Source organism: Buteo buteo, chromosome 3 (assembly GCF_964188355.1).
Source record: "Buteo buteo chromosome 3, bButBut1.hap1.1, whole genome shotgun sequence".
Taxonomy (NCBI): Eukaryota; Metazoa; Chordata; class Aves; order Accipitriformes; family Accipitridae; genus Buteo; species Buteo buteo.
In genome coordinates, this window is record NC_134173.1 from 27,162,539 (window position 1) to 27,186,695 (window position 24,157).

Here is a 24,157-nt window from a genome sequence, read left to right on the forward strand (position 1 = left end):
GCCAAGCAGTCTTGTGCTTTTGTGATTCCCCCAAGCCACAATATTAGGAACACAGTTGTGACCAGAAGGTAATAGCCCTGATGTTTCTGCCCCGTGGCTCTTGTTTGTGCACGTTCATTTTCCCTGGCCACCTGAAGGGAGGGGGTGACCCACTGGGCGTGTGAACTACCAACAGTCTTCAGCTGCTGAAATGTCTTCGCTCTCCCAAGTTCTCCCATCAATGCTAACGCAGTCGGCAGATGTTCGGATAATTAGCACTCATGTGTCCCGTCATCACTGCATCTCTGAAGGGATTCAGTTGTCCCGGACAAAGTGGAGAAGCTTGTCCTGAGGGATGCTTTTGTTCTGGGAGCCAACAGCACCCACACTACTGGCTTCAGCCATTGTAGGTTTGTAATCTTAACAGAAGGAGGGGCGATCTACACCCACAACTTTCACAAAAATTAGGCATATTTAAAATGCAGCTTTTTCTTCCTGGTTTTGTAGCTGTGCTAGAAAGTCATTACACATGGATTTATTTTTCCTTATCTCTTGGATTATCATCGGCTTCCTTCCTTCCTGGATGAATTTATCCAGTGTTCTGATTGCAGCTCCATTTTTTTATCATCTCTTGTCTAGGGAGCTTAAGATTTTGTATGTTTAACATAATTGAGCTGAGTATTTTGCAGCAATTGACAGCTAAGATAATTTTCCACTGATCGATGGGTTGGTTATGGTGAATCTTTTTGCAGTTTACTCACTGGCTGTTTGCTGTTTTGGTCACAGATCTGCTTTATTTTACTTGTCCTTGTATTTTATTTCTTTTTTTGTCCTTGTATTTTATTCCATTTTTGCAACTGAGCCACATATTAATCTGACTTTAGAGAGGGGAAATGGAGACAACATTTTAGGTTTTAAGAAACTTCCTACTGAGATTCAGACAGCTGGTCAAAGATAAATCCAGTATGCAAACAGGGTCATGTATATCTTAGAAAACAGCCGTTTAAAATACCAGGGCATCAAATGTATCTTTAGTCTCTTTGGACTGGGCTTGGAGTTTGATTGTAGGGTATTGGTTATTTCTGGGCTTATGCAACAATTGCACGGGGAACAGGGAGGAAACAGGAAAAAAATATTTTAGATAGGTGTTTAAGGGAAAGTGGTATTACATGATTTTAAAACAAAAAAAACATGTAAGTTTCATGAATCTGTGACTGACAATGTCCTACAGGGGCTGATGGTTAGAACTAGGAGGTTGTCATCTTTCCAGAGCTAAACTGCTTTCTTCTGTGTGCATGAGGGTGCGGAGAGAGAGGAGTGAGTTTGGTATAGCTAGGATGTGGTAGTTAAACTAGGAGGAATTTTTTTAAGGTTTTCCATGAACTAGGAGAAATTAACATTTTTACTGAAACATCTTTAATTTTGTTATTAAGGGCAATTGTATTGTAGTGTGTGTTAGCTGTCTGACATTTACTTTGTGCAAGTTTTGAAGCATTTTATATCAAAATGCATCTGCCTAAAGACTTATCCCAAAGCCTGAATCCTGTATGAGTCACATAGTGCTATTTTGTTTTGGTCTGCATATAGATACCCTTCCTTAACAACAGAAGGCTTTTCCCCTAATTATTATTGAAATAGGACTTTTTTTTATTATAAAATAGGTGTCAACACAGCTGTATATCAGAATGACGGTGATGTGTGATATAAAACAGTTTGGGTTATTTCAGTGCAAGTGTCTACATATACCAGCTGCTATAGCATGTTAATCAATTTTTGAGAAATAACCCTTTTAGAAGTTGTATAGACAAGCCCTGACTGCTTGCCTGAAGAAAGAAAGATTATAAATTAATTTAAATATTAAACACCAGTTGAGGCAATTAATTTTTAATGAAGACAATGAAAAACTGGTTTTGCTTGTATTCCCTGGAACACCCTTTCAAAAGCTTTGCTTTTCTGAAATTGTTTTTTTTCCTATGTGTGTGGCACAGGATGTGACTTGATTCACAGCAGGTAGGTTCATTAACTGGCATTTCTGGTATAATATCCAGCTGTGGAAAGCTTATAAAATATTGGTATTTAGGTCATCTTAATTAGGCCTCGAAATAAAGATTTAAGATAAAGTGGAATAATTGCACATACTTCATTGCAGCTGAGCTTCTTCAGTGAAAAGAGGGTGCAATTCCTGGGCAGTATGAACGGATTTCAGCAGAGTTGCTGCAAATCTGCCTCACTGGTGCTCCTGTGATTGTGCAGGGAGGGAACTGAACCAATTAAAACTAATGATTTTGGGGAGAGGTGAAAGATGTGGTAGTTTTCAGCTGGGTTGGGTGCTGGACTGGATATCCTCACTCTCACTGCTACCGATGACAGTACAGGGAGTGGATTAGGCTGGGGCAGCCCCCTTTTATATCACTGCAGGCTTCTGTGTGACTCATGCTTCTTCATTGCTGGTTATTTTGGGGGGCGTTTATCTGCTTTCTTCCTTCCTTCCTTCCTTCCTTCCTTCCTGGATGAATTTATGCAGAGTGGTGCTTATGTTCACACTAGTTGAGAGGGAGCTCAGGTATCAGTGCTCCTCTCCCAAGCTTGGGTGAGCAGAGAGCTTCCCCCCTTCTTTGTACAGACTCACTTACCATGTCAGATCTCCAAAATACTGCAAAATCACTATCGGTGAAAATCAGTGTGAGCTCTTCTGTGCCAAGAGGGGTAGCAGCAATTCTCATCCTACCTGTGTAGCATTTGAGGTTAGCAAGCAAAAACCAGAAGGCAGCATCCCTGGTGCTGGGTTTACGAAGTTGTGACCAGCAAGGGAAGCCAGAGGAATCTGAACAGTCAGCAGACAACTGGATGACCAGCGTTTAAACCTGCCCTGGAGCTGATGAAATGCAGTCACCTGTGTTTCTGCCAACCAATGCATTTGCCTTAATAACAGATGCAAATGTAGAATCTTCAAACCCATCTCTGCCAAGCCATTGGCAGTGAAGTTGAGGATGGTGCATAACTTTGGGTGAGGAGAGACTTGGAGGAGGGTTGCAGTGGTGGCTGGAATATGCATCTGGTGTTGTACAAGCACCTTACGGCATCTAACAGGCATCTAGGGGAAACACTGTGTGACTAGTTTGACAAATTTAATACGCAGAAGCTGGCAAGGTTGTACTCTTGTTTATCTCTCCTTGAGTAACAATACGCAAACTATGCTTTTGGTGTTGTAACACCACAAGATGGGAGGGTACCATCATTTAAGTGTGTTAGTAAGCTAATGATGTATAAAGAGGTATTAAAAAGCAGGAGCTATCGTCTGCCTCATCAGTGGTCCTGGTAGTTGAAACTTCCAACTTTTGTTTATGGACCAATGTAACTGAAAATGGAGGCAGAGCTCCTCCTGATCTGAATTTCTCCCTATAAGAGCATCTCTGTGTCCTCTGACTGGATGGAGCTGAGGGAGCACCTATGGGCACAGGAGACAGATGTTTGATCTCTTCTTCCTTGAGTATAGCAGCAAGTTCAGCACACCCTGAAATGCAGACTTTGTTTTTTCTTAGCATTTTGAAGGTGTATTCTGTCTTGCACCAGATCTTCTAAATTTCTAGTTTAGACAAAGCCTGAGGGGATTTAGGTTTGCATATTTTCCTAAGAGGATTACACCTCACACTTAGTTGCTCTATAAATTGTTTGAGGGGTTTTTTTATGATTTTCTAAGTACACGAAAAGCCACATACATATTCAAACTGTCCTGAAATGTGTTGTCTGGGTGTTAGTGATAGAAATCTGGTGTTTGAACTAGTAGTAAACTGAATCACTGAACCTCAGGGTTATTTTGAACTGAAAAACATTTCGGTAATCAGATTTACAGCACGGCTGCAGGAACAGTTGTAGCAGCACAACTGGAGGGGCTAGCAAATTGCAAGAAGGATTAGACACTGCTTACACTGGCATCAGAGAAAACAATTTATTGTGAACATACAGCCCAGGAATAAATTAATGAGCACCCTTCCAAGCACAGTGGTGCTCATAACACATTGAGATTCTGGAAGCTCTTTGCTAGCAGAGTAAGGGAGTAAGACAGCTCGGTGGGAAGGGTATTAAGGTAATTGGGGAAAAAATAGTGGTAGTCTATGAGGACTTTTGTCATTTAAGTTCATTCTCATAAAATCACTGGCAAGGTACTGTACACCTCAGCAATGGCCCCTAGGAGCGATGGGTGCTGACATTCCTTGTGCTAGCTGGGTGCTACGGCACGACATGGCACCTTCATGCCGCTGGCTGTTGCTGCAACAGGGTCATTTTGATGATTACTAGCTTAATTTTTCATTATGTGCCTGTGGGTGGGCTCTATCTTATGCATTTATTTTTTGTATTTAGAGTGGTTTTTGGAGGGCTGGATGCAGCTCCTCATTTTGGGCTGCCGTCAGGGTGTTTGGAGGCTGTGCAGCAGCAATTGCTGCTAAAACCAAGCCTGTACTGGGGCATCTTCCCTGCCCACTAGAACAGTCAGAAAACTGAAGGTGAATGAGGGATCTGACTCAGCTGTAGAAAACTGGTTTAAAACAGGACTAAACTCATCTGTGCTGCTCAGACGGGATGGTCAGAGCTCCCTTTTAAACTGCTGTTTTGTGCCCAGTGCTGCCAGCTCCATCATCTTTCATCTCTCTTCAGTCGGTCCTCTCAGGAGTGATGAGATGGACATCACTGAGAAACAAGTGGCATTTATTTGGTAGAAAGGGCAAGGAGCAAAGAGAAGTGTCCCTGGTGGCAGTGTGAATGACAGGCAGTCTCTGTGGATCTACGCCTGCATTATTTTATCAAAAAGCAGTACTTGTAGCATTGCAAGCTATAACACAGCAAATGTGGGACTGGTGTTAGGTGGGTGTTAAACCCTTGAAGGAAGGAAAACCTGAAAGCACAAACTGAGGAGGAGCTGTTGGGAAGTTTCAGCTTCTGTTTTGCTATAGAAGCTTGTATGGAGTAAGTTTGCTTCTGGTTGGGATCAAATTGATTTAGCAAGGTAAGCAGAAGAGAACAAAATTGATTAATATCCAAAGGTACAGTTCAGCTAGTGAACTGCAGTTTGTGAGCTTTACCAAAATACAGCTCTGAGGACTTTCTCATGCCCTCTAACCCACGGTGATCTTTTGTGTTCTGTTTTCTCTGCAGACGTCGCCTGATCTCCCAGCGATCTTCTCTGGAGACTCTGGAGGACATCGAGGAAAATGCCCCACTGCGGAGGTCACTTTATTTACTCTCTCTCTGGTTACTTGTTTGTAAGGCACATGCATGGACAGACTTGCTGTCCCTGCACGTGTTGGAAAGTAGCTGGGTGTTCATGTTAAGATGTTCTTCACAGTGGGTAAAGTGAAACCTCACACACCCTGCAAGGTGGTAGGTGACATGAATTACATGTTCCCTGGCTTTAGGTTATTAAATAAAAAGGCAGTATTTAAATAAAATGTCATGAAATAAAAAGCCAGATTTGATTAATAGAGTAGTTTAGTTGTCACTAACAGGAATGACTAGCCTCTAACATAGTACCTTTAAAAAGTAAATACAGCTGGTTTAATAAAGTAAGCTTTTGAAGGCTAGTATTTTTAGTATTCTTATTTTTTATGGAATTCTATCATTTGTTCTCTGAGCACACGCAATCTTACTTCGGTAACCAGTGATACTGTCTTTCTGTGTTGGCTGGTAGGTTTGTGACTGCTACCTCACTAATAAATGTGTCCCCATCCTTGTTATATCAGCAGCTTCAGTGTGGTTTTATTTCTGCATCCAAGAGGCCACAGCTTCTCTGGGGACCGCAGTAATTAGTCACTGGTCAATCCTCTGGGGTGATGGAAAATGGAGCAACTGCTTAACAGTTCAGAAGCAGGCTGATCAGTAATCTGACCAGTGTGTGATATGCTTCCAGGTCAGCTGTTTGGCAAGGCAGGAGCTTAATTTTGAATGTCTCTTTATCTTGGCACCTGTAATTCATCTGGTTTATATTGATGTTTAGCGTATAGCCTTGTTTATCCACATGCAGATGGGCTGTCTCTCCCCACCTTGAAGCAAAGACTTAATAGCAGAGGCTGTACCAACTGGCCTATTACCAAGGTTTGATTATTTTTACCAAGCTTACTGTTGAACACTTACCAACATTTTATGAAGTGTTCTCCTAAATAATTCAAACACATATAATTGGCAAAAGATATAAACAAAGTATGGTTTGTGAGGCTGTATTTTTACTTGCTAATTTGCAGAATTAGTGGTAGAACCTCTCTCTTGGTGGTATTTTCCCATGAAGATGCTAACAAGGCTAATTGCAACCAGAGGGTGAGGGAATCTCAGGGATTTTAGTAACAGGAGGAAGGCAGAAATGGCAAAGTGATGAGGTCCCCCCCTTGGGGTCTACCCATGCAGTGTGATGGTGTTTGGGTACAGCAATGGGGACTGGCAGTCCCTGGTGTCTTGGGACCGGTGGTCTGTGGTTTCAGTCCAGCAAAAGGACCTCTTGGGGTTGGGAAGCTGCTGAACTCTGCCTATGCATAGGAGACGATGGGAAAAATAGGTTAGGGAGCCTCAACACAGAGGGACTGTGCTGGTTCCGTGTGCCGGCAGAGGATGCTTGTCCCTTAGCTCCCACGGAGGATGCAGCGGCTGCGGTCTGGCAGCCCTGGCCATGCAGCGAGCACAGGAGTTATCTCTGGTGCCTGCGCGTCATGCCATGCCTTGCAACAAAACAGCGCTGAGATGAAACAGAGAAAGCTTTCACACGCGTTGTGGTTTCAGCTGATTAAAAAGAACAAGGCTGGAGGGGGGTGGATATTGCTGTTTGTCTCATCTCTCCTCCCTCTGGCAATTTCTCTCTCTAACCGCAATTTTAAAAGTGCGTTCAGATGTAAAATAGATTTAAGGATTAATGTATTGAAGAAAGATTTTTTTTTTTTCCTGAGGTAATTTATTTTCAGTTGTTTTGTATGCTGTCAGGAATGTGAAAAGTGATATGTAGAGTTAAAAGCAAATAGGAATTATCCTTGCAAATGAGAGATTTTAAATCTTTCTAAGATTAAAACAAGAAAGAACTTTCCTCAATAGCTCTTTTATCAATAGCTGAGGAGGATACAGAAGTGTGGGTGTTGGTGTAAGGGGGAAAATTGCATATTTACCAGGTTTTGTTTTAGTTTAATTTTCTTTTTTCTTCTGAAAGCTTGGGCTAAGCTGTCACAGCAGATTACAGGAAGTTTTATTTTGCTCAGATTTTTTTTTATGATCTGGGTTTTTTTGCATGAAGGGAGGCGTGGTGGTGCCTTTTCTTGTTACTTTAAATAATTTTTTTTATTTGAGCTGTCACATTTCCAGACTTATTGTCTTTATTGTTCTTGCTGATTCCTAACACAGGGTGACTTGAATCATTTGTCTCGTCTTTCCTTCCTGCCTTTGTGTAGACTTCTTGGCTGTACAGCTGGGAACTGAGTACTTTTATTTTTTTTCTCCCACCCCTCACCCGCAACTGATTTATTTTTCAGATGTCGGACACTCTCAGGATCACCCAGACCAAAGAACTTTAAGAAGGTTCATTTTATCAAGAACATGCGGCAACACGATACCAGAAACGGCAGGTACTGTGTTTTCAAATGCTGCTTCTGCAAAGGCAATCCATGGGGCGCAGGGGAAAGGGCAGGGTCAGCATCCTTGTGCAAGAGCGCAGCATGCCATTGCCACTTACTACAAACATAGTAATGGCCTTTAAAGTAGTCTGTGAAGGTGCAAGCTGGAACGTTGTCATGGTTTAACCCCAGCCAGCAACTAAGCACCACGCAGCCACTCACTCACTCCCCCCCCATCCAGTGGGATGGGGGAGAAAATCAGGAAAAGAAGTAAAACTCCTGGGTTGAGATAAGAACGGTTTAATAGAACAGAAAAGAAGAAACTAATAATGATAATGATAACACTAATAAAATGACAACAGTAAGTAATAAAAGGATTGAAATGTACAAATGATGCACAGGGCAATTGCTCACCACCCCCCGACTGACACCCAGCCAGTCCCCGAGCGGCCAAATCCCTGCCCCCCCCCTTCCCAGTTCCTAAACTAGATGGGACGTCACATGGTATGGAATACACTGTTGGCCAGTTTGGGTCAGGTGCCCTGGCTGGGCATGAGAAGCTGAAAAATCCCCGACCATAGTCTAAACACTACTGAGCAACAACTGAAAACATCAGTGTTATCAACATTCTTCACATACTGAACTCAAAACATAGCACTGTACCAGCTACTAGGAAGACAGTTAACTCCATCCCGGCTGAAACCAGGACAAACATACACTCCTTCCTCGGGTGAAGTATGAGTCAATGGAAGTGCTAGCCCATGGATTTTTAAGACCTGTGTTTCTATAATACAAATAACTTGCATAAAATGAAAATCAGTTGGAGTAAACTAGGCATAATCTGGTTGCATTTCTTCAATGGTAGTGAGAGGGGTGCATGGCTGAACCTGCCTGGAGCAAGTTTAGCAATAGCTGAATGACATCCTAAGATCTATTAGTGGGTGTAAGGGTAGGCATCAAGCTAGCTGGGTTGTCAGGGCTGCGGGTGGCAGGAGGCTTACTGGACAAGTGACTCAAGAAAACAGCTTCAGGGAAAGGTATTAAGCTTATCCTGAGTCTTACAAGATAAATTATAAACATGACAGATCCCAGTCACACCATTGCGTTCTCCGGGATGCAAAGTGCTGGTTGGTAAATGCACAGTGGGGGGTGTTTGTGGCAAGGTGAGGAGTGGATCCCTGTTTTCAGGGCAGATGCAGGTAGAGAGGCTCCCGGGGTGTGTGTGAGGGGTGCAGCTGCAGCCCGGATTGCAGCCATAGGCACTGGTGGGACCTATACGGCAGCAGTCGGCAGGGACTTCCCTTACTGCAAAGGCACGGTGCCTGCTGTTGTGTAGCCACCAGCAAAATAGGTTCTTTATTGCAGTATCACCCAGCTCAGAAGTGAAACTAGCTCCTACCTGCTTATAAAGAAGACACCTGCCCTCTCCATGGTTTTTTTCCCGAGACAATTTCCCCATGTGCCTCATGACTTTATTCTTGAGTTTTCAGGTTTTAAATAGACTACCTGAACAGGTTGCATATAGACTAAACCATCCCACTGAGAGCTGACCTTTGAACATACCTGTTCTCATACAACTGCCGTGGGCAAGAACCATATATGTTCCTGTGGACCAATTTTGTGCACGTAGCCTGTGGTTTCCATCAGACATGGAACCAGGTCAACAGAAATTCTGACATTACATTGAACCGCAGGTTTTATGAATTGAATTCTAGTGGGTGTTACTTGGCTCGAGCAAAATTTTCCTCGCATTTATTCTCACATGTACAATTAAATGAAGTGAAGGGTAGTAATCAACATAAATATTGCAGAAGCTGGCTCTGAGAGACAACAGCTTTTTAGAAACAGCTTTTGTAGCAAACAGATGCATGCAGAACTGTTGACTTAACTATTGTCTGACTAGCAGCTGATTATTGTCTTTACAACAGATACATGTGGAATCAAATGCTGAAAAGCAGCCCTCTAATTTTAGTCTGTTTTGTGCAGAAATGGATGTATGCTCTGGGATTTTCTTACAGCAAAAAATACTTATTCATAAGGTATTATGCAAATTCCACAGAGAACGAGTAATTTCTGAGATGTGTATAAAATACATGCATAAACTTGATAGAAATATTACCTGTGAAAAAAAGAATAAATATTTGATTTGTAAACTCTTTTCTCCATCTTTTGCAAAAAAGTATTTGTAGGGTATGTGCAGCATTTTATCTTAATTCATAGATCAGTCATTATGTCTGATAATATAACTGAATATTTTTCTTGCTAAGAAAACAGTGAGTAAGCTTCTGCTATTCAACTGGCTTCTTATCTTTGTCAGCAGACACAGTTTTCCAGAACATTTCCATAATCATAATTAAAAAATCTCTTTATCTAGAATACAGGTACAATAAGAATAAGACATACAGTTTTGGAAATGCTTTTCGTCCTATGGATAAAAAGCCACAGCAATAGATAAAATAAAATGCAAAGTCAACACTTTATGTCGCCCCTAAGGCCAGCTAAGTCTAGCCGTAAGTAGTCTGAGCACATACCCTGGTTTTCTAAGGGTTCTAGATGCTGTTGCAGTCACTGAAGTTAATAGGCATGCTGGATGAAAAGGACCTCAGGAAAGTCAGGTGGATCTGCTTTATGAGTTCATCCTAAAATAACAGAGTTTCTGAGTATCTTAAGACCTCCAAAGCAGGTGTCCTCTGTGGTTCCCTGTGACATGGAGGAGCACAGGTATTGCAATGGATAGAAAACCCTCCTGGGGCTCCTCCCCATGCTCCGGACCTCATCCCCGGCAGCTCTTGCATGGTCATGCAGGACACAGGTGCTGAGCCGGGCTGGAGTCAGGCTCTCTCAGCTCTCTCCGAAACCCCTGACCTTTCTGTCGCAGCATGACAGCCTTTCACTTAGCTTGAGGAACCCAACTTTGAAAACATCTATACAGAATATATTTTTGAGTGGTGAATTCGATAGCTGGGCTTTAGAATAGCTAGCGCTTTCAGTAATTGTTTCACTGGCTTTGACTGTGAGTGTCACAGCAAAGAAAGCTGCAGTGTGGGTGATAGGTCAGGGCTCCTTTCTCTGGTAGCTGCCCTTATTTGCAGCTCTCAACCTGTAAAGTGACGTGTCCTTGTCCTGTGGCACTGAGAGCTCTTCCCCTCTCAGCCCCAGGGATGCCACACACTGAGCGACAATGCTCTGGGTCCAGCCTTTGGCAGTCCAGTGGCAAGGCAGGACTGGCTGTGGTTAAAATAAGAGTTCAGCTATTTAGCACATAGGAAAACCACCTATACACAGACTGGAGCTTATCAGCTAGTCCTTGTAAAGCTTCCTGCTGATGGTGCTGTGCACTGGTTAAACCGGTTTCTTTGGATTTGTAGGACGTGGCTTATTAAAGGAGCTGGAAAATTAGGTTTCCTAGACTGTATTGTCAAAGCAGTCTTGTAAAACAGCACAAAATAAATTCTCCCATTAAAAGACAAAAACAAGTCAACCCTAACATACAAATTCACACAGGTAGCCACCAGCATGTGGTTTCACCCACTTTGCTCAACAGGTTTATTGGTGGTATCTTCCATAAACTGTGAAACAGAAGATTTCCTATCTAGCAGAAACAGGCCACTGAAACAGCAGCCTGAGCCAGCCAAACAAACAATTCATGGTGAGAATGGGACAAGAACATTTCTGGAGTCATCCTATATAGCAGATATAAAAGTAGTAAAACAGTACTCCTCTCCCACCCCCATGCCATCGCTTTCTCAATTTTTTTGTTAGTATGCAGATCTAAGCCAAGGCCAAACACCACCCATAGGCTATGAAAGGTCTCTTTTGCTGCCCTTTTAATTGTGGAAATGCACACACATGCACTCTTAAGAGGTTGGCTATTTGCAGTATCCTCACAGTTCATAATTACTCTTGGCCACCTTCCAATAGCCCCAGTTTGAACGTGGGAGACTCCAAAATGACGGCTGCTTCCCAGACAGCATCCATGGTTTGCGTGTTCACCTTTACGTGCAAGGCAGCAAAGCCGTGGTAGTCAAACACCATCAATCAGGTATGAGAAAAGAGGCTTCAGTATTCCGCATGTGTATGGTACATATGATGTATATCACATTGCCTGATGGCAGCCTTTTGGTGCAACACGATCAAATCTAGAGAGACACTAAAGAAAAGAGAGATTATTCTTCTTCAGGTCAAGCGAATTACTGATTCTGTTGAGAGCCTTATGCTCAATAAGTTTTTGTAGTTTCATAGCATACACCTCATTAAAGAAATTGGAAGATTAGCTTTTACAGTCTCAGACAGTTGCGCATTGTCAGAGCTCTCTTGCAAAATAATGGTTGCTCTGAACCATAGTAATTAGCACAACTTCTTGGTGAAATGTGAGAATTAGAGAGTGAAAACCTTTTCATGAAGAAATTTTAAACATGTCTAGGTGGTCCAGTGGCAATCAGGGCACGTAAACCCACTTTGACTCAAACTGCTGATGTTGGAGGTAGCTCATTCAGAGCTGCGCAGGTTTGTAGATGCCCTTTGTTGAAGGGTTGAAATCCAGGAAAATGCTTTTCTCCCTGTCCTGCTTTCAGCTGGGATAGAGTTAATTTTCTTTCTAGTAGCTGGTGTAGTGCTATGTTTTGGGTTCAGTATGAGAAGAATGTTGATAACACACTGATGTTTTCAGTTGTTGCTAAGTAGTGTTTATGCTAAGTCAAGGATTTTTCAGTTTCACATGCCCAGCCAGTGAAAAGGCTGGAGGAGCACAAGAAGTTGGGAGGGGACACAGCCAGGGCAGCTGACCCAAACTGGCCAAAGGGATATTCCATACCATGTGATGTCATGCCCAGTATATAAACTGGGGGGAAAGCTGGACAGGGGCTGCTGCTCAGGAACTGACTGGGCATCTGTCCTAGTTTCAGCATCAGTCAGCGAGTGATGAGCAATTGCATTGTGCATCGCTTGTGTTGTATATTCCAATCCTTTTATTATTATTGTAATTTTATTATTGTTATTATTATCCTTATTAGCTTCTTCCTTTCTGTTCTATTAAACTGTTCTTATCTCAACCCACACGTTTTACCTTTTTTTTTCCTGATTCTCTCCCCCATCCCCCTGGGTTGAGGGGAGTGAGTCAGCGGCTGCATGGTGCTTAGTTACTGGCTGGGGTTAAACCACAACACTCCCATAAACAATAATTTGATATTCCTGAACAGCAACCAGCTTCTGTCACACCTTCTCCAAAGCGTACTTTGTGACAAGTTTCTGGACTTTCTGCCCCAGCAAACCATTGCAGGCCCTCAGAATTTTTTTGTTTTCCATGCATATCATCAGACCTCTAAATAAAATGCCATTTTATTCCTCCGTGATGGGCTTCTGACCGCTGCCCTCCCTGCTTCTCTTCCAGTCCAGCTCCTAAGGTTGTTCTGCACTAGCCCCCTCCTGCAGCAGATGAGGTTTTGTGGCATCCTGGCAGTGGAGGCCGTGGGCTCCTCTCCTGCTCTGCCTGGGAGACCTTTATGTAAAGAGGGTCCCCCAATTTACGGAAAGAGGGGCAATACTTGGGTCCCACGGAAAAGAAACCTGAAAAAAACTAGAGGCTGGGCTGGTGCTTTTTATTTCCTTTCAGGTCTGATTCCTTCTGATACACACAGTAAGGTTTATGTAGTCACGTGCCACTGTTGCCTCTGCTTGTGGATATGGGAGGACAGTTTGTTCTTCTTCAGGTATTAAGAGCTGGGGGTTTTTTTAGGGAGGTGTAGGGTGTTGGTGGAAGAGCTGTATTTCCAGAAGCAACCAGAGGGAGTGGGGCAAATATGCTTAGTGGATACTGTGGTTTTCTGAATTAAAGATGCTTTCTTATGTCAGCCTCAAAATCTGTGCTAAGTTTCATAACATCAGCAAACAAGGCTTCCACTGAACAAGCAAGCTGTTGTGAGTAGCAACCATTCAGCAATAAGTAGCGGCAAGCACAAAATTAATCACATGCCAGGTTTTTTTGCTTGTGGATTGCCTTTATTAAATGTGAAAAATGATTTCCCCCACTCTATAACTTACTGCTGCACCATGAGATCATCTTTTAGGATCTGAGATATTTACCATAGGTAAGGGGTGTTATGGCATTCAAACAAAAAATGAAGTCATACTTTATCTGCTGCAAGAGAACTTCATAATGCTGTATGCATGTTTATTATTAGAAACTCTCATTTATTAAAGGGTAAATACCACTTTGCTTTTAAACTTGCTTTTAAGGAGAAAAATAGGATTGCTCTAACAGAATGACCTAGGAGAAGGAAAATGATCATTCTGCGTTTTTCCAAGCATTGCATGCAGCAGCTCTCCTGGGGGTCTAAACCTTTTCCAAGAATGATGACTAAGCTGGTCCCTTAAGGAAATAGTGTTTTAATAACAGTGTAACTGGTATGAGATTTGTAGGTGCATATGGTGGTTTTCAGACAGTAAAGAACGAAATACTTGCTAGGGTTTGTTGTCCAACTTTGACCAGTGTAGGACAAAGGATGAAATATTTGGGTGAAATCCTCACATACAGATCTGTGGCACAGAACATCAGAAAAATCAATGTTGGAGAGCAGAGCAAGGAAGTGCAATAGCCCTGACAACCAACCTAGCAGTAGGTCCTAGCATTTGGACCACAAGTACAGAATTTTAGAAAGGTAAAATGTCAGTAAATTCTAACACTAATAGGATTAGAAGATGGCACAAATTGCATCCCCTCAAATTCCTCTAAGACATGGTGATGGCAGTTAGAGGGAAGAAGGGTCTTTTTAGTGTTATGTTGTACAATTGTCAGTGTCCTGCAGGTAAGAAGGAAAGAGGGTATATTTATAAACAATTGGTTATTTATTGGCATTTTATATCTTACATCTTGATCAAGCTTCTCTTGGCTTCTTGCCAATCCGCATCTCCCCAGACTATAATAATGTAGCTGTTGGCAGTCCATGCAGTTTTATGGAAGGTGGGTCTTGACCTCATGGTTGATTTTGATGTTGCTTAATGATACGTCAGAGCATGATGGCTAAAGGTAATAGTGTGGCTGTAAAACAGATAGGGTGCTCTAAGGTATTTGATTTAATGCCACACAGTGACTTTGCAGATGATGCAGAGATTTGGAGACTGGTTAAGAATACAAGGCGTTTGCTGTAAGAGTGGCCTGGATTCTGAGATAAGCTCTGTGCAGGCAGTTAATGTATGCTTTCATGTAGCCAAATCTTGAGCTACGTGCCTATAAGGAATGAAGGCAAACCATGCTTACAGGAGGGATTCAGCCCTGAGAGTTAGTGACTGAGGCAGACGTGGCACTGGAGGAGAAGGGGTGAGGAGCTGTGGATCAGTCATGCCTGAGCATCAATGCGACATCATAACCAAGAGGGATGATATGATTACTGGGTGCAGAGGTTGGTGGGTCGTCAGAGCTAGACACTGATCTTGAAGGTAAGACTGAAAGATGTGATGTTTATATTTGTCATCTGTGCAACTACTGAGGCCAGTGATACTGCCCAGAGACCAAGAACGGCAATGGGGCGAAACTGGAGAAGACTGAAGGAGGAACCTGGAAAACAGTGAAAGGATCTGAAAGCTTATGATAATAGCAAACTTGGACTTCATCCATGAATCAGTCTATTGCAGGAACCGGAAGCTGAAAATGAAGGGAGTACTTTGGTTTAGCAGAGAAAGGTCATGACCAGCAGCTGGAAATTCTTGTCTGATAAATGCAGACTCCCAAGTCAGCCACAGAGTTGTGGTGTGTATCACAGGTGGTTGTTGGTGTGTATATCACCTGGGTTGCTGCTGGATTTGTCTGGTTAGTTTCAGCCATAGTGGTGAGTTGTCAAGAATGGCTCCTTGCCTGTCTGGGTGGACTCCTTTCACTAGGACTCCTTTCACTAGAAAACCATCTGTCCTGGATTCCAAGTAATGTGTCCAAGATAGTCTTCCTAGAAAGGGGGATGGGACTGCACTACTCATTCACCTTGTAATGCATGGCACAGGCTTCAGCACTTCTGTAAACACTCAGTAGCACGATACCCTACCTGTGAGATAAAAAAGAGGAGGGAGAAGTCATCCATGATGGAAGTTTTATGATTATGAATTGCTCAAGGGTAACATCTGTTGCTTTGCTTATTGTGGTGGGATTTTTAAATTTTAGTCTTTGATTTCTTTTATTTTCTTTTATATTTTAGAATAGTCCTTATCAGCAGCAGAAGATCCTTCTGTAGCATATTTTCAGTGCTGCCATATCGAGACTGTACCCAAGTCGGGTATGTATATTTATACATGTACTACATAGTCTTTCTGGGCCTGCATGTAGACCTGTTAACGGACAACAGCATGATGGAGGCTAGTGTTTTTACATATCTGCTCTGAGAAGAAATAAATGCATTTAGATGTATTTGCCTTGTGGAACGTTACCAGGTTAAAACTACAGCTCTCAGTCCCCAGTTTATTTATATGTATTGTGGTGTCTTTGGTTATTAAACTGGAGAAAACTACCCCCCTGAAATCAACATTCTTGAAATATGCACTGTTGTTATTGTTTCTTCTGACTTCACTCATCTTTGACAAAGCAAGTACTCTCGACAGCACAACTTTTATTTTATAAGCAGTCTTAGTTTTCTTATGCTCCCACACAAACATGGTGCTACTGTATCTAGGTTTCCAGAACTATAGAGAAATATTTGGATTTAAACACAATACCTTTTTATTGTACATTTAGCCATCAATCAGATCATTCAGTCAGTGAAAACAGATTATTTTGGCCATAATACCATACAGGTTCTTAGCTGGTGTAAGCAATGTCTGTGGAGCTGCCTTGGATCCCTTGATGTGCTGAGACGCTAGACCTCTGACAGAAAAGTTTATTTGGATTGAAGCAATTCTCCAAAGACTGAGATAGCTTTTTGCCCTTGCACTGAAACTGCAGAAGTGGAAGAAACTGGATTTGGCTAGGAGACGTTGTCTGGCAGGCTCTGGGGCACGGCTTGCTGGGTGCCTTCAGGGGCACAGGGCAAGTCTGGGAAGGGCAGTGCTGGTTGCCGGCAGCTCTGTGCCCCTGGGGCAGAGGAGTAAAAGCGTGGCCACCGTGGCTGCTTGCCAGAGAGAGCCTAGCTGTCTGTAGTTGGGCTCGGCTCAGCGCCTGCAGGGCACAAAATTTGTGGGGAAATATTCAGCTGATACCCTGAGGTGGGTTTGAAAGACCCACAGATCATCTAGAGTCACATTTATCCAGTGCATTAAGGATGAATTTGGCTCATAGTTTTCAGCCATTTATTTAATTCTGGAGAGTGATTTGCCACAAGCTGCTTGTGCATCAGTAATTCAAAACAAAGGGAGGTTATTTTTAATGCACAAAGGAAAGGAAGCACCTTTGTAGGAGAGTTGACTTGCTCTCCTGTCTCTAACAGTAAATTTTTTCCCTTAATTAAACTGGGATGACCCATCAGGCAAATTCTTGACAGACTGGCAGCTTTGTTCGTTCTTCTTGAGTACACTGTCATTCATTTATGATCATTGCCCTGTGGAAATTGCCTCTTTATTGAAAACTGAATGTATTTTGAAATGCTGATGACTGGTTATACCTTCTAAATTACAGCAGTAACGAGCCCAGCTGCAAACCTAAATACTATTTCAGCATGTGATGTCTTGTACCATGATTGCACAGCAAGAAGGGCATGGGATGAGAAGGTAGCAAGTGCCAGTACAAAACAATTTAGCCCTGTTCCCTTTGCTAAAAACCCAAGATTTAAAAAAAAAAAAAGCCCTCTGTCTTTCTTCCAGATCATCAGAGGAAGAGAGGAACAATTCAGTGGCACCTCCTTCCAGGAACAGCTGGTGCAAAGAACAGATGAGGCAGTATAGCATAAACTGTAGCCACTCTGTTCAGGCTGCACAGTGCTTGCTTACTTCATTGCACATTTTGGATGTGTGGTTGGAGCGGGGAGAGACACTAGTACCCTTCTGAAGTACTGTAGTGATAGCATCCTTTAGCTTTGCTTCCTCTGAATCTCTGGATTGCTGATGTCTGTCCCCAGGCAAGATGTCCTAACCGGCTTATGTTCTGCAAACATTACTGAACAGTTTACAAAAAGAAACAAATTGTTGCAAGGAACCATGGGCACCTATGCAATTAGGCTAGAGCAAGCCCTGGCAGGAGTGGGAGAGAGAGAGGGTTGGATGTGCATGCAGGGGGGACAGTTCCATGTGAGAGGAGCACATGGTGGAGCTGCTGCTGCTTCTTCACCTCTGCTCCAACTCGCGGGCACTGTGGCCAGCGAGGAAATCTGCGGGCACAGCTGTGTTTTGGGGAGGCTGCCAGCCCCTGTTACATTGTAGGGAGCACAGAAGAGCTCTACTGTATCGATGCTGGCAGCAAAACTGCACTAACGGATCCTTTTTAAAAACCTGTCTGAAAGGCAGTTCCTGCAGTCACAGCTAAAATCTATGTACTTGGCCACAGTGTATGGGGCAGCATCACCCCATACCAACGAGGTGCAAGCAACATACTCTAGACTCTGGCCCTTGCTTGCCCATCCTCCATGCTGAGGTCAAGCTACAATAGCAAGAACCCCCCCCAAACTGTGTTTTTAAGTGGTCATACAAATACAAATGGAGGTCTGGGGCATGCAGGGAGGAGAACTGTGGAAGTACATAAGAGGATGAAGTTTGAGCTGTTCCCTGGAATACGTTTCCCAAATCCCTCTCCCGGGCAGCTGCCAGCTCACCAGAGTGCGGCTGGCAGCAGGCTTTTGAAGGGAAAAAGGCTCCAGAGCGGCGCAGAGGCTGCTGCTGCTGAATGGTAGGTTTTTCTACCTGCAGTTTCAGAAGGCCAATCTGGTGGTACTTGCTGGGGCTGAGAAGGAGAGACACCGTGTGCTAGGGAAATTACTTTCTCTGTTTGTTATGCTGAAGAGAAGCGAAAAGTACAAGGCAGAGTGAAATGGTGTGGAGAAAAAAGTCACAAACAGAAGTAATCACTAGAATTTTCTGTCCTCAAAATTTTGTCCCTACCTAGTATCTGATAGAAACCTAATGCTTTAGCTTATAGTGCTTTTGTGCAAGGGAAAGGGGAGAATTAAAACTAAATTGACAGAGGTTTTGAGATGTGGTATCTCCTCCTGGAGTCACTGAGAGGCAGGTACTTTTGTGCATCTGGGCCATAAATTCTCTCCAGGTCTGGCTACATTAAGACTGCCAGCATCTTTGCTGATGGTGTGAAGACAGGCACAGCTTCATCTGTTTCCATAGCCAAGAGTAGGGTAATGGGCAGGACCAGAGCTTGCTTTTCTTCCTCTATCTAGACCAGCAGAGCAGCTGTGAGAGCAGACATAGCCAAGTCAAAGCAATGTAAGGAAGGCTATACTTCAAGTTAGGAGCTGAAAGAGGAGCTCAGCGTCTTGCCTGTTGGCTTTCCTTGACTCCTGCCCTGCAGCGTTACAGCCCAAAGTCATCAGACCCTGCGCAGGGTTTAGTGGTGGCTAAGGGCAGTGGTGAGAGGCTTGCCCTGTACTGAGAGCACTGTAACAGTGCTATTGCCTTTGTTATTAAATTAACAGACACAGACACAAATTCTCTTTGTCATTACAGGCTGATCTGCAGAAGCAGGTAGCACCTACAGCATCCAGCAACACTGATAATGTTGCCTGAATGCTTGACTTTGATTATGTTTTTATGAAATACAAAGCCATTGTGTGCACAGGTTAGAGGCGAGGCAATTCATGTGCTAGTAGTGATACTGCAGGATCAGTTGTGCAGTTGCTACTCTTTTTTTCAGTGTATTGGAGATCTTCATGGCTAAAGGGTATCCATGCTCTGAATTTTTCTGCTGAACAAAATCTTGCTTACCTGTGAAACATGCATGCTGTTAACCACACAGAGATTTTACAGTAAAGTTTACAAACAAAACACATGCATGAGAAGATGCAGTAGTGACCGCTGAACCTTTTTTGCCATTGTGGAGAGATACTTGTGCTTTATAAAAATTGTTTCTCCTCTCCTTTCTCACCATTCACTGGTGTTATACTGTGCATCATGTTGACACCCCCCTATTCTTTCATAATACTTAAAAATTTGAAGCACCATGTGTAATATTATGCTAATACTATTCTTCAAGTTCTTCTTTCTTATTTAAATACAATACTCCAAAAAATGGAAGAGCTACTTTGTGAAGGGTATTGAAACTGGATTTCTGGCTCAGTATCCACCTTCTATCTTCCTTGTAAGAGATGAGAATTAATCCCCATCTAGTTCTGCAGATAGGCAGAAAATGGAAGGTAATGACAGTTATCAGAGGTCTTGTGCAACCCCTGAACTGCTGTAGCGTACACCTCCTTTGTCAAAGGTTGTCATGGTGGAAGCTCATGGCAAGTGGGACTGAGCCTTAGCGCGGTTCCTCTTCCAGGACAAGGGGAGATGCCTCAGGTCACTAGCAGATAGCTGCCCCACCACACACGCACTCAGCACGTGCATGTACACACGCATGCTGACCTGCTCTAGGCCCTCAGAGGGGATTCGTGTCACGGCAGACCGAAGAGTGGAGGCGTTCACAGATGGATTAAACAAGACTTGAAGGAATTATTCATTTGGGGATGGGCTCCAGGTGGTTTGAGGTGAATTGGATTTCAGCCCTTTGAGACAGGAGCTGGGGTTCAGACACAGCAGTTATTAGCCTTTTAGCCATTTAGCCTGTGCAAGGGCGCTCTGCGGACCCTCCGTGCGACCCCAGCCAGGGTGGAGAAGGACCAGGTTCAGCTCTGCCTCCAGAGAGCTACCCTGGGAAAGGCAGAGTTCCTGGGCAGGGGAAGAAGGAAACCCTTTCTCCATTGCTTGCCTGCTGTTGGAGCTTCTCTAGGCACCACTTCAACTTCCAGCGAGATGGTACAACTCTGGCAGTCCTCATGGATGTTGTTGGAGTTGGTCCATGTGGCCTGCAGGACATGGTGGCCTGCAGAAGGGCTGTGCATATGCCTGCAGCCAACTGAGCAATCAGTTCTCGTTAGTATTTTTAAATGCCTAAGCATTTTCAAAAAAGGCAATGGCAGTGTATGTCTGTCACTGTTAGAGGTGTTATAAAGGAGGAAGAAAGTACATATTGTCTTTACCTCCAGGAAAAGAAGGTAGTGCAGTTAGTTGGGTTTACAGTTCTGTTGTGTTGTGGGCTTTTTTCTTTGGCGTGCGTAATTTAAAAACATGTTTCTGAAAAGGGACTTTTTAGGCTTGTTTTTGTTAATGGCAAAAACATTCGCAGATTAAAATCATACCTATTCTGATGATAACTTTATTTTGTGATTTTGTAAGAACCTTTTAAGAATTTCCAAGTTCCTGTGAAGTCCTGCCTGGAAGGTGAATCTAGAGGACCCGGGGGAGGAGAAGGAGAGCTGGCAGTGTCGCACAGATGTGGCGCTGCAACACGGCTAGTCTTACATTTGACTCTCAGCTGCTGGGCTTGCAGTGACTGCCTGCCATTGGGGCTGGAGGCGATGAGCTACAGGACAGAAAATCCAGAGCATCAGAAAGTGCATGTCCTTACAAAGTCGGCCCCAATTCACCTCATCTTTTATTCTTCATGGCATTGAATTCATTAAGTGGTTAGAAACTTACCTGCAGCAGGCATAGCTGCTGAATATTGCTGTCTTGACAAGAATATAGGTATTCATCTGACTAAACTTGCCTCCAGTTAAGGGAAATAATGCAATATGAGTAATCAAATGGATTGAAGCCCAGGAAACGGACCATTCTTCTAAAGTAAAGCAGCAAGTCATTAAATAAAAAGAATTTGTGTCCTTCTCAGAAATGCTACAGACCAGCTTCATCCAGTTTCTAAAGATAAATCACTGCTGAATTTAACTTTGAATTTAACTAGGTGCTGGCCATAACACTAATGAGTTCAATGATGCTAAGAGCAAGAGGTTTTCAACACCATCACCCCAAATAACATGTAGCCACAACGATTGATGTGTCCGTAGGCCAGGCATTCCCAATGGCCTTCGTTACCTAAAGTCTGAAATCTTTGTTTGTCTTCAATGTTTAAACTGGGTAAGAAAGTCATATGCAAAATGAGGCAAAAAGAAGCATTTAGGTGAGATTGTCTCACATGCCATACCCCTGCTATCAGTTATTTGGCAGGTCAGGTAACAAGCATTGCAGTGAGTGTGGAAAACGGGAATATTTACAGGAGAAATAAGAGCATCGAAATTGCATTAAAGATAGTAGCAATAAGCACACAGCAAGGTGGAATACTCTGTTACGTCCTTCAGGTTTGTTACCAAGTTCCTTGCTATTCTTCCCCAACAGATTTTTGTACATGTGGCAATTTTGATTAAGTCATCAATCTATCTCAAGTGTTTTTCCTGAGCATTTATCATTCCGTAGGCCCGGGGAAGAATAACTAGCTGGTTTTAGCTGATAATAGGGAAACTGAAATATCCCTGCTTTTCTTTACCATTGCCCATTTTCCCTGCTTCTCCCAAATTGAACAAAAAAACCAAAACCAAGTGCATATTAGCTTTACAGAAAGACACATAAATCTGTTTGGGTTTTTTTCCCCACAACAGGACATTTCAAAACTAATGATGTCGTGTATGAATTTTATAGAGGCACTGTTGCTCATTTTTGAGTTGTCCTGTTCCCTTAGATTGAAATTCAGCAATGAATTTCCAAAAGCTAATAGGTTTGAATTCTGATCTTTTACTCTGTGTTGGGCAAAACATCAGGACAAGAGCTCACGTGCTGACATCTGAGTATGTTTGAGGAGAGAGAAAGGATACTGGCCCACTAGAGCCTTCTTTCCAGGAGCTTTTCCACCTCCTCTCCCTGTAAATTGCCGCTGGAGTTGTTGTTCTAACAACACTAATGGCAATTAGGATCTGAAAGCTCTGGATCAATTAAAGCAGGCAGTCTCAGGCAGCAGGAGATCTGCTGCTGGACTGGCTGGCAGCATGTCCTTTCCAAAGCTGTCTTTGTCCTTGACCCTATCAACAGAGACGATAAGTAGAAATTATTTACAGTGACAGATAACAACAGTATCTTTTCTTGATGTCTCATGAACTGCTTTCACTTTTAGAATAAATCTTAACAGTCAGGAGTCACTAAGCATAGAATATAGACACAAAAGTCTTACATCTCTAAATAACAATTATCAGATTCCTTTTCCAATAAGCAGAAGACTTTTTCATGTATCTAGAAATCTATTTAATATTTAATGGACTCCTAAATTATTCACAGGTTAAAGTGTTCAACTGTTGCTGTCATTTAAAGAGCAACTACCCAGCAGGAGTCTTGCATGGGGCTTTGTAGATCACATCAAAGCATAACATTTGATTCATTAAAGAAATGTTATACTTTCAAAAGTAATAGCATCCAGTTTATATTCTGTTAGTCCTGGCCTGACTAATAAAAGACACGGTGAGATTTCCTGTTTTGATTCTTATCTACCTGCTTAGTAAAACTTTTCACCATCCGACAACAAATTTGGGATCCCAAGTCACTTTGTACTGTTCCAAGAAAATCTGTGAACTCTGTTAGGTGGAGAAACTTTTGGTTTTTTCTGCAGTCCGGGATAACTAAAACAATATGCTTAGTTTTGAATGTAGTTTTTAACGCTGCTCAGCTTTCTGGAAATGGTATGCACGAATAGAATATCTAGAGCTTGACATTGATGTAAATCAGGGTAACTCCCCGAATTTTGTCAGAAAATGGGATCTAGTTTTTTGCTTCCTAAGGAAATGTCATCCCTGATCTTCTCATTTACTCAAGTTTATCCTGCTCAAATAAAGCGAAGGTAGTAAAATTAAGTTCCCGTGATTTATTTTTGCTTTATGGTGTCTGCTCGAATCCCTTGAAAACATTGTTTTGGAAAATAGAAAAATCAAAAATGAGGAAGAAGAGGAAGGAAGTTTTCTTCACTTAAAAGCCTCTTTGGCAAGGACCATCTTTCCTACTCTGCATTTTGTAAGCACCTTTTGCTACTGGATATTGGTTTGTGCAGTTCCTCAGTCCCATTGGTAATCTAAATAATGTAAACACAGTGAAAGCTTGATTATTTTTTTTTTTATATGAAGTGCCTATCCTCCATATGCCTCTGCCCTCTGGGGCCCATTGACTGTGGTGCCACGCGAGGGCATGTGTCCTGAAGAACTTGGTGGTGGTGATTGATAGCACTGGTGTGGCAGCTATACCCAAACAACCGTCCTGACTCTTCCCCAGGCATGGCTCACCCCTTTGGAGAGGGCAAAGCGGAGGCATCCCCCAGGTCTTTCCTAGCTGCTCCTGGGATTTTGAGGGTGTGGGGAGGAAGCAGCTGTGCTGGGGCTCCCCCAGCAGCAGGGTGGCAGCCCTTGGGCTTGCTCTTCCAGCAAGAGCTTTGCTGAGGCATTCTTGAGCTTTTTGTCTGTAATAGGAGGGAGGGAAAAAAATCAAGGCTTGTCCTGCAGAAACTTGACTAGCTTGCTGTTGATCGTAGTGGTAGGGAACTCAAAAACAGTACAGTAAAGTTGCCTAGGAATTTCTTACTAGGTGTTCTCCAAGATCTTTTACCAGTGAGAGGAGGATGTGTATAAGCTAGGATGAGCCTTTCCATGTATACGCTGATAAGAAGCTGC

The 24,157-nt window shown here is 43.0% G+C and overlaps 2 protein-coding genes across 3 annotated transcripts in view; one reads left to right on the plus strand and one right to left on the minus strand.

Moving 5' to 3' along the window:
* Positions 1–24,157, plus strand: part of CABLES1 (Cdk5 and Abl enzyme substrate 1) — a 76,093-nt gene that overhangs the window by 31,380 nt on the left and 20,556 nt on the right. For both annotated transcript variants that reach the window (XM_075023120.1, XM_075023121.1), the window contains exons 2-4: positions 5,134–5,205; positions 7,482–7,574; positions 15,746–15,823. In XM_075023120.1, the coding sequence (XP_074879221.1) occupies positions 5,134–5,205; positions 7,482–7,574; positions 15,746–15,823 (243 nt within the window). The remainder of the gene's footprint in view (positions 1–5,133; positions 5,206–7,481; positions 7,575–15,745; positions 15,824–24,157) is intronic.
* The window catches only part of SLC35D4 (solute carrier family 35 member D4), a 104,775-nt gene continuing 92,304 nt past the window's right edge, over positions 11,687–24,157 (minus strand). The window contains exon 15 of the mRNA XM_075023133.1: positions 11,687–11,712. Within this exon, the coding sequence (XP_074879234.1) occupies positions 11,702–11,712 (11 nt within the window). The 3' untranslated portion in view covers positions 11,687–11,701. The remainder of the gene's footprint in view (positions 11,713–24,157) is intronic.